This window comes from Limulus polyphemus, unplaced genomic scaffold (genome assembly GCF_000517525.1).
Source record: "Limulus polyphemus unplaced genomic scaffold, Limulus_polyphemus-2.1.2 Scaffold2648, whole genome shotgun sequence".
In the NCBI taxonomy this organism is placed as follows: Eukaryota; Metazoa; Arthropoda; class Merostomata; order Xiphosura; family Limulidae; genus Limulus; species Limulus polyphemus.
In genome coordinates, this window is record NW_013668258.1 from 40357 (window position 1) to 51862 (window position 11506).

At 32.5% G+C, this 11506-nt stretch overlaps 1 protein-coding gene across 1 annotated transcript; it reads right to left on the reverse strand.

Moving 5' to 3' along the window:
- Window positions 1-2260: 2260 nt before the first annotated feature.
- On the reverse strand, window positions 2261-10346 carry LOC106467526 (myopalladin-like). The gene is made up of 6 exons (XM_013927891.2): window positions 10149-10346; window positions 9282-9486; window positions 8709-8906; window positions 7590-7945; window positions 3895-5310; window positions 2261-2323 (listed from the first exon to the last, which is right to left on the reverse strand). The coding sequence occupies exons 1-6, from the start codon at window positions 10329-10331 to the stop codon at window positions 2261-2263; spliced, it is 2421 nt and encodes an 806-aa protein (XP_013783345.2). The 5' UTR covers window positions 10332-10346.
- Between the last annotated feature and the right edge of the window lie 1160 nt (window positions 10347-11506).

Consider the following 11506-nt stretch of genomic DNA (forward strand, 5'->3'; position numbering starts at 1 on the left):
TTATCACTCCTGGAACATGACATACTAAAAGACTGATACAATGAGCATGAACCCAGTAGAGAAAATCCAAGGTACGAAAACAAAGGTCTCGAGAATGTGTGCCTCCATGACAAGAAATCTGAGAAACCACTATGGAATTGTCAGAATGTATGATGACAACTTTCCCCTCAAAAGAGACATACCTTCAACCATAGCCTGGTATACAACAAGAAGTTCAAGAACGTTTATAAAAAGGGTAGGCGGGTCTTCTGTCCAAATACCCCTAGAACTTTTTACCTTAAAGATAAGCTCCCCATCCCTGAACAGATGCATCCCAACTCATCCTCAAATTGCTGAGAGGAACATTGATAGACTTCTGACAAAAGTCGGATTGAAGATAAATACCTCAGGTCAGTAGTGAGAGTAAGACAAATCCAAGAAAACTGTGACCTGTTCAAAGTTATCACAGGTTCCAATCTAGAGCCCCACAGGTCCAAAAAGGGGGTTCATCTGTTGAGAATCTAAATATACCTCCTCCTGGCAGTGATAAGCCAAAGCATGCTGTTTGGATAAATGTAGGGGACAAGGCATAGCTATTCCATTGTGTATCTGAGCAGAAAATCTCCCAGCATGAACAGCAATATCAGGAGAATGAGGAAAAACCAAGTAGTCACTTGCCATCCTTTCTACCAACATGGAAGGAGTAGAGTCAAATGCGATAGGAGAGACCCCCAAAACCTCACAAACCCAAGTAACCAACTGAAGAAAAGAGGCTGGAGATGGCTGATCCTCTGTTGAGGCTGACCTAGGAAATGGAGCCAAAAATAGCTAAATTCTCTCCAGCTGATCCAGAATCATTTGCAAAAGCTGCCCGAGAACTCCCCATAGAGACACCTTCGGTCCACAACATGTCTCCATCTCGCGACAGATCATATCACAGACAGCCTCGACTGAAAGCGACCCCTCCCCTGGCTGTTTACAGACATCAGATAGAAGAGGTGGAAGAGAATATGTCTGTTGGTCTCTGTAGTTAAAACATTAATACAGGAATTCATACCTGTCAGGATTTTTTTAATTAATTAATTTATAAATATAAGCAAAGATATAATCATAGTCATGCCAACTATATCCAAAGTCACAATGTAAATTATGTGAATAATCACAACACTTCTGTTTAGAGAAACCCATGCCAAAGACTTTGTTGAAAGAAAGTGATGACCTTACATGAATGAGGTACTTATATACAGTACCTAGATAAAGGATGCACTGAAGTTGGTGGAGAAATTTGCAAATTAGAATTTGCCAAGGGCATTTGAGTAGGGTATATAAAGACTGGCGCAAGCATTGCCAATGCTTAGATGGGCAAAGAGTGGAAACCCTGGAGATCAAGAGATAGCTATAGTGTCAGCGGAGGTATGTTTCAGAAAAATCAAGTCTATGGTTAAATGACAAGCACCATTTTGATCATAAAACAAAGGACACTTACTCTGTTAAAAGGGCCAACTCCCTAACACATCTGTTGAGTAGTCTGATGGGCTACTCACTAGGCTGTGAATGTCTATTAAAGTTAAAAACATGACTAATTAAACATAAAAAAGTTAAAATTAAACTAACTTTAAAAATGTAAATTAGTAAGCTATAAATTCTTTGAATTTACCTTGAAGATAGAACAATCCAGTAATAAGTCCTTAGCATGGCTTTATACATTGTTAAATTTTTCTTTGCAAAGTATTAGCTTAAACATTGGATCACTTCCACTTTGATGATATACATCTTCCTTTATTAAGAGTCAAATTTAGGCTTGGCAATCAGTAAAACTATTATAGTGTAAAGCTGCAGTTTACCTCCCTACTTAGATATCAAAAAATGAACTCCCTGGCAAATCAAATGTGAAGAAAGAATCAAAAATAAATTATATTTCTCAGCTAGTAAGGACAAAACAAGAGTTCTGCTCTTACAGCTCTTCGAAAAAGACGCATTGTTTCATTAGACATGAAACATGGATGATTCTGACTTCTTCCACATATTCTATCTACTTTTAAACAACTTTGTATCTCAATTTGTGGCTGTGAATAGCATGTTTTATTGGGTGTGAACATAGCCTGGAAACTTTTGTAGCAAGGGACAAAAGCTTCACAGTTGCAGTTGTTGATAAATGCAACTGATGAAATAGGCCTGCAGTAAAACAATTATTAGTGTCACAAATCATCTACAGTAGGATTTGGGCATGACAACAGCTTAGATTATTAATTTTGCCAACTACCACTTAAGGGAATGATGTTCATCTTCTAACAATCAAAAATTTACCAAAATCTTCAAAATCTACAAGATCTATTTCATTATTCTGTAAGATAATATATATTTTTTATAATTATGAAGTTCATTAGCATGCAAGATTGCTCAACATGAAAGGTAATGAAGCCCACTGGCTTCATTCTTTTTTTTTTCATTCATGAATAGTTACATTTTCCACTTTCTAAAACTATTCTATTACTTTTTTAACTATTAATTTTGTTAGTTCTATTTCAATTTTAAAAGTTTTCTTTGGTCATTGTAAACTCAAAAGTTAATTTTAAGTTTTTTGAAACTTATAACTTATTATGATGCACAAAATATATATATTTTTTAACAATAAAAGAGTTTATTGTTTACAACAGAAAAATCATAAAGGGAAAGAAATTAAGAACTGAAAGCTAATTTAAATAAGGTACTAAAATGCTTATATGCTTGTATATATATACAAATACAATAAATACAAAATATATAAATACAAGTGATAAATTTCAACATGCATTCTTAATTCATTATTTAATTCTAAAGATGTGCATGATTGTATTTTGAAAAGTATCTTGATATTCTTACACAATGATGGCACAAGAAGCTACTAAAAGTTAACATAGTTGTGTAATGTTCACTTATGATTCTCTAATATTAGTAGAATTTTATCTGGAATTTGTCTTTGTATTGTTGCGTCAGCGAGTCACATGACTACTGTGATGCCACGTTTCTAGAACTATCCTGTACTTTGGCAAATGCTCTAGTATTTACTAGATATAGGGTAGTCGGGTATATAAAAGAGGGGGACAACGTGACGCGGTAATGTGTGTTGTAGACAGTGAGTAATTGATCTGCAGTCAGAGAGTATTATTGAGCACGTTCGTTGTTATAGCGTTTGTTTTAGCGCGATTGTTGAAATTAAGTGTATCGTAAAGTTATATTCGGAAAGAATAAACCAGTTTTATTAAGTAAGGACTTGTGTCGCTAAAGTTTCGTCGGAACGAAGTTACGGAAAGTTAATTAACAAACGGAGACGTAACAATATCATAATATCATATTTGTGTGCATTTTTAATTCCGTAACATTTATATTTTATCTTTTCTGTTTGACATCAACTCGTTTCTTTAAATTTCATTAGTAATTATGTATCTGTTAGTTTATTTTTTACAATTATGTAATCAAACCCCCCATTTCATAGTGATATCGATTTATTTTTACAAATAGGTTTTACAAAATGTACTGAAACACTAAAGTTAAAAATGTTCAAAAGCCTTAGGGTTATGATAGAAGTTTTTGCATCCTAGCGCCACCTAGTATATCATCACTTTAGTTTTTAAGTTTCTTCCAAGTAACAACTTATCAAATTAAGTTATTTAATAAGAAATGCAATTAATTAATTTTACTTGCAGATCATCAATAATGCTTCAATTAAAACGTTGTAATTGCATTGAACTCCAAGATTTCTAGCTATCAAATAGAGCGTTGAAAATTAAGTAGCTTGTATTATTTAACGTTCATCATTTTTAAGTTTTTAATGAATATGAATTTAAACTTTTGTCTTCATTAAAAGTTCTTTTGACGGTTTGGGGAAGATTTAATTACCCAAGTTTTATTTTAAGATAAATACTCTGGACTTACTTGAATAAATACAGGAGGTTTCACTTCAGCTGCAATCACCGGAGCTTCTTCGAAACAGATTTCTTTCTTTGGCTTTGGAGGTACAGGAGAGACACTGCGTTCAGCTTCTGTGTCAGAAATAGCTATGTGTTCAGGTGGCAGTTCCTTCTTGATTATTGGTTTGGGTAAGGTATGAGAGGTTCCTTTCTGTAAGGGGAGGGAGGATTTCTGAGATTCTTGGGGAGCAACAAAACCAAATTTGGGGAAAGGACCTGGTTTCAGAACAGGGTCTGTTTGAGAAACAGCAACACATATGGAAGCAGATTTAGGTTTTTGGCGAGGTATAGTAGATGGGATATTTGGTGTGTGTTCAATCTTACTAAGCTGAGCAGGTAAGTAAGGAGAAGAAGAAAAGGTAGAAGGTGCTGGTGGTTCAGAATGTATTGGAGCAGAGTGTCTCCTTTGGTTACATGTTGGAGGTTGTACAGACTTCCATGTTGGTGTCTTTTCTGGTTGTCTTCCTGGGCTCCAAATAGGAATAAGCCTCAGTGGTTGGTCTTCCTTTTCTTCTGTGGTATTTAGTTTTGGAAAAAACTTAGAAGGTTTAGGGGGAGGTGGACCAATATATTTTGAAGCTTTTGGAGTTATGGGAGGTGGAAATTCTGCTTGAGGAATAACATGAACCTGTGGTTTAAGTGGATGCTCAACTTTTACAACTTTGGATGGTACCACTTCAGGCTGAGGTTTTAATTGAGTTGGAAATTTTTGAGTGAAAGGAGCTGATGGTTGTTGTATTTTTGGTTCTTCAACTACAGGAACAATGACTGCTGGCTTATGTTTCTGTCCTTCAAGTTTTTGTACTTTAGGTGCTCCAACAGCCTCAAGCTCGGGAGATGGAGACAAAACATCTGCTACTTTCTCAACTGGTTGAGGTTTTGCAGATGTAAGTGGCCCTGAAATCTTACTTTCTATCTTTGGCCCAAATATGGTTTCCTTGGGAAGCGGTTTTGGTTCTCTTACCCGGTGTAAAGGTTTCTGTATTGGTAACTTCTCTTGCTCACCCTCTTCAGTTTTCACTGGAACAAGTTTTGGTTGGGAAGTAAACACCTTTTCTGGTGTTGTTGGTAGAGGTCTGATATAGAATGGTTTTTTACTCTCATCAACTTTCTCAACCATCACAAGTTCTTGTGGGAGTACATGTACCACTTTCATAGTTTCCGGAGAAGCACCTTTTTCAGGCATGCCTTCAGGCCAAAACTTCTCACTAGGAGCAACAGGCATTGGGGATGAAGTAGGTGGTACTGTTTTAGTATGAATCCCAGCAGTATAAGGGGGTGCAGAAAGTACAGAAACAGGAAGAGTTGGGGGTGCAGTCACAGATGGCAGCTGAAGAGGCTCAGGGCCAGCAGACTGTGCCATAGAGACCTTAGTGACTAGCTGAAAACAGAGTGAGGACAGATTAGAGAGAGTGGGGTGTAAGGAAGCTGTTAAGTGCTTGAAAGAAACTTGATTTGACCAGTGTTCTTGTTTAGATAAAGAGTGTTATAAAGATTTTAAGTTTAATGTGAAAAAAGTAACCTGCCAAATTATTAAAAATACACATATTTATTGATGAGATGTTGATATTAATTTATTTTCAAGTAAAAAAAGGTATTAACCAGTAAATAAAATTGAAATGTTTAAAGTATTTATTTTTGGTATATACTGGTGCACTATTTGTATGTGTCTGTATGTATCTGTACAAATTTGTATAAACATGTTCTCATTTCCAAATTTGATTTTGAGAAAAAAAGACTTAATATGAAAGAAATCACAAAGAAGTGGAAAATTGTTATAGTGCAGTAGGTTAAAGAACAGCAAGATAAAAAGCAAGAGAAATGGCATGCCATTCATACATGCAAAACTCATTCTTAGTCTGCTATATTAGTACATGTATGTTAAATAAGTTAATCAGTGCCTTAAGCAAGTTTCAATAAATCTCCCTTCCAGAATAATTTCTAACACTGTTTAAAAAGCATACTTTTTCCATATATCTTGCTTTTGTCTCATATTATGATAATTTTTTGTGAAAGCATCAATGGGAAGAGGAATTATTTTTCAATTACTACCAAAAAAAAACAACTGATTTCATTTACAGTAAACGTATATTTTAACAACCCCAAACATAATAGTTAATACAACTTAAAAAAAAACCCTTTTGAAACTTAACCTTAAAACTTATTCTAATCCATCCAAGTAGCATTTTGCCATGATTTGTAATAAAATACAAAGTTTTTTATTTTACAAATAATTGATTTGAAAAACTGGAATTCAAGAATTTTAGATCAAGCTAATATAGGAAGTGTTTCTAGTTGCTTTTATAAAAAAACACCAATAATTATGCAGAAGATTAAGATGTTTCAAAATAAGCAACAATGGTAACTATATGGGCCTAACAATACGGACACTTAATAGCTTTAGAGCTTATCTCGTTGGATATAAATGTGAAGCTATACCTATTTATTAGCTAAGGATTTTTGCTAACGAAAAACTTACATCTATGTAACAAATAAGCTTTATTCTTTATATATGTAACAGATCCTTTAAAAGTATTATTGAAAATTGACACACTGTTCAACCTACACATGTTGTTGCATGTTGAATGTGTCATTTGTAGATCAACATCACTTATCTTTGATTGTAGCTATTGCCAACTCATATATGCTAAATGATTTTTAATGCTATGTGTTGTTTTTTTAGTACAATATTTTTATAAGAGCAAATACTTTGAGCCATATTCAATTATTTCATAACATCTTTTCTCCTCAGATCCTGTCAATAAACAGAAGATTAAAATTTATATGATTCTGAATTTTAATAACACAGTTATAAGTTTGATATTGTCAAATGAATTAATTTGGATGTTTTTCACTCCCAAACACAGTATTAAATACTTGTCAAACAGTTTTATTTTTTTGTTTTGTTATCAAATGTTATCATTTTTCTGAGTGTATTTAATAACATGTAAACTTCATGATAATTTTAAAGTTAAGTATTTTCATTGAAGTATAGAGAAATACAAAACTATAATTTTGTAGTCAACCTCATAATACAGGAAAGCTATAAAGTAGTCAGCAAATTCTAGTTGTATTCATAGTGTCCACACGAGTCCTTTATGCAAGAGATGATAAATCATACTGTATTTTTATAATTGTATAGTTTTTATCAGGGTTAATACAAAACTGATGAATCAATTTTTACTTTTTTATGAGAATAATCTAGGCTTCAAAGTCACAGCAAAAAGTATTTGGACAGACTACAATTCAACTTATTTACAGTGTGAACTGAAAAATTAACTTGAAACACTGTACACAACTCCAACACCTATAGCTATGAAAGAAAAAAAAAAAAACATTCCTCGTGCAAATGTTACAGTTTGTTACACCCACCAGAGTGGTGTGAAATTAAGATCCATGCAGCACATTCCCAAAAAAAACAAAGGACAAAAAGAAACCTATGTGCAGTGCTTTTTTTATTGTACAAACCCAACATACAACATACACCTGAAGCATGCACTACAGTTCCAACTATATGTCACAGATAGAACAGTTAAAAGATGTTCATAATACAATCCTTTTTTTTTCTTTGAAAACACAAGCAGTATCATATTAAAGAAGCCTAAGATCCATAATAAACTATTTGAAATAAGTCCAGTGATAGGTTGCAGGCAGTCTCACCTCTTTCTTTTGTTCTACTACCGAGAACTCCTTATACGTCACTTTTTGATCCACTTCACCAAGATCTTCTTCCACAATTAAATTTGCTGTGCTCTGAGCTTCACCAACACAATTAGTAGCCTTCACAGTTAAAGTACAGGTATCATCAGGAAAAGCTTCTGGAATAACTAATAAATGTTTACTTCCCTCTGACTTCAGTCGAAAATCTGGTGAATTTTTAACAGGTTCATTGTTTCTGTACCATGTTACTTCTGGGAGAGGATCACCTGCCACTTCAATATCAAGTTCAATTTTTTCCCCTGCTTTTACAACACAAGCCTGTAGTCGTTTAATGAACTTTGGTGGTACTCTGTGAGCTGAAATGGTCAAAGTGGTAATTATTAACACTGGAAAGCAACAGGAACTAAAACTATATTATTTAATATTATTGGTATCATTTTCATAAATGTAAAGTTTCTACTACAGTTAGCATAAGGTTATAAAAAGTCATGAATTTATACATGAAGCATAAAAAATTGAATTACCTTCAGTATAATAAACTCTGTAAATTAAACCAGACTTTTCATCCAGAACAGTTTCTCTTTGTGTAAAGCAAAAATTGGAATGGTAATACTAGGTTACATTTTACTAATAAATAAAACGAAAAAACATATTTATTAAATATTTGAAAGGTCAATAATTGAAGACCTTGTATCACACTACTTTTTTACAGTTTATTCCAGAAAAGTCTGAAAACCTTACAAAAAATTTAGAAACACTGGTTTATTTCATTTGAAAATATTTTCTTCTTACTGTAACATGTTGTGCCAGTCAAATTTGTTATCCCACAAAGTTACTGTAACATATGCTACACCACAAAGTTACTTTATAACTTTATAAACCACAAAGATAGTCATACATGCTACACTATATTATAAAGTTAATGTAAAATTTACAAATTTAATGAATAATTTTTAATTTTGTTCTTTTCGTATATATATTTTAGGATTTTATTTTTTGCAAAAGAACAATAAAAACATAATTTGTCTTTTCAAATGGTCAATATGTACAACGTTAACGTCAAATAAAATTAAAATCTTCGCTAATTACTATCTAACATCATTTATCTGTTTAACTTACGTTTAACAACAACTTCTGCCGTGCTTGTTGCTTGTCCAGCTTCATTCGTGGCAGAACAGGAATATCTGCCAGAATCACTCTCAGTCGCCTTCGGTATAAGCAGAGATGCTTTTCCTTTAGTCAAAGATATCAAAACCTCTGGTTTAGAGTGAAGTTCCAAATTATTTTTAAACCACTTGACAGTTGGTTCTGGATTTCCTGGGAAGAAAAAAAAAGTTACATATTAAAATTTTATTTTTACATTTTTTACTTAATGTAAAAAAAACATTACTTCTTTAATGGTACAGTAGTAAACAACTTAAGAAATGCATTGCAAGGTAAAAACATAAATTGTCTATTGCAAAGTTTTGTATTAGTATGAAAGTATTAAAAAATAACACGATTACCTTACACAGAAAAAGTCTTCAATGTTCACGCTTCTAACACACACACACACACAGAGATATTGGATTATCAGTACAACAATATCAAGTGATGAAATTATCAAGTTACCTAGACAATTAGAATTGAGAGTGTAGTAAAAAACAAAGAAATTTTGGTGAAGTTATCTTTTAATAAGATGGAAAGAATTACCTTCAATATGTCCTTCTAAACAGACCTTCTCTCCCACTTCAACTAGAGTACTTGAAACTGGCTTCAGAAACCGAGGTGCTATGTATTTAGGTGTGCTGGTAGAGAATTTACCCCAAACTGCTGCAGGTCCGGTTGTGACTGCTGGTGTATCCATATTTAGAACTGCAGTGGTAACAACTGTCTTTGTTGGTGTGCTACGATCCACCTGCATGTAGAAAGGTATGTTTCAGTAACAACGATTAAATGGTAATTTTTAACTAAAATGTTATATAATAGGATATGAAGTACATTAACATTTAATTTATTATACTGACACCTACATGCAGTTCTATACTCTGGGATTTTACATATATTTCAGAAATTATAGCATATATGCCAAGATCTTTCTCATGACTTTATATCCTATCCTTATGTATCAGTTTTTGACACATTTAATCTTTACATTATTCATTAAGATAAAATATACATGGAAGATTTTAAATATCAGAACTTCAGGTTATCTGAAAATCTGACTGACCACCGAATTATCAATTTGTTTTTGCAAATTATATGATGAAGCTATCACATTTAAACTTTTTTTTTTTTCATGTAGCATTATTTCAATTTCTAGTTTGACATCTTACAATCATTTTTTTCTGTGTAAAACAGAACACTAGTTTATCTAAAAAATTTTAATATGTAAACTAAATTTGCATTGTCTCCCTCTTTAACCCTTTCACTGCTAAAGGCACTTATATGCCCCTGCTTCTAGAGCAATGCTATGCAAGTTTGGAATTTTATATCACCATAAGAAAGTAAAAGATTACCAGTTTCAAGTTTTAGATAAGTAACTAAATGTAACATCAAAAAAATGTGAATGAGCCTTACCTCATGAACAACAGACTTCTCAGAGCTGTGATACTCTTCAGGAACTGCCTCTCCTATTCTCCTATAGCCATGCTCCTCCACTGCTGAGCTCTGACTGATGCTGTACCCTCCATTTTCTTGAAGACCTCCAGACTTAGATAAAGTACTAGTTTGCATCATTGTAGTCTTCTTCATCATTACCATCGACTGAACTCTGAATGTAGACAGAAAAAAGAAGAAGATGCATTTCAAATCAAGAAACAATGGGGAGGAAGTAATATGAACTGGTTCTGTAAGCATGTCAGTTTCACAGTTCATTAATAATCAATGAAAACAGACATGAAATAATAAGTTCATACTGTTGTTTTTAGCTATTTATATGAGGCTTAAATGCAACTCTTATATGCTCTGCTGTAATTTCATTACTTTGTTTCTGAAAAAAAAAATTCTGTATTAGAATAAATTGGTTATTCAGTTTGACTCTTCTATGGAATATTCCCACAGATTTATTTGTGAATAATGATTGATATTGTTTGGTGCTGTGCCCACAGTTTTTAGCTTATAAGTCCTTAGACTTCCCATAGAATGGGGACTGTAATGCTAGAGGTTTTGTTTTCATAATTGACAAGTTCAATGTTTATGAGCCAATTGTCATTCAACAAAGAGCTAAACAAACTTACTATGCAGCAGCTGGCTGTGTTTAAGTGTGCACCCATGGTCAAAATGTTGTCATGTTCTATCTCTGAATAAATTTACAGTTTTTATGAAAATTAGTCATCCTGCTTTTATTTATTATTGCTTAAAAAATATGAAAAAGCACTTTTTGTTCTGATTACTCATAAATTATTGAGTGATTATTATGTGTACCCATTGACATAAAATCATATCTTTAAACTTTAAAAGAAATCATTAAATTGTACCAAAAATTTAACAAAAATCAAAATGGAAAAAGTATAAGATAAACTTAAAAATATTTTTGTAATATCCTTCTCTTACCATTTCAAGATTGATTTGTAATCATGATTTTTAGGAATTTGCAAAACTGTATAATACACTATATTTTAACCTGTTAATAACATCGCTTTATCATACAGACAACTTAAAGAACAAAAAAAAAAAGGAAATCAAAATAGCAGGATCAATTAATAAAAAAATAAATCAAAATGGCAGAATCAATTTATAATAAAAAAGGAAATCAGAATGGCAGGATCAATTTATAATAAAAAAGGATATCAAAATAGCAGGATCAATTAAAAAAAAGGAAATCAGAATGGCAGGATCAATTTATAATAAAAAAAAAGGAAATAAAAAAAAAAGGAAATCAAAATGGCAGGGTAAATTAAAAAAAAGGAAATCAAAATGGCAGGATAAATTAAAAA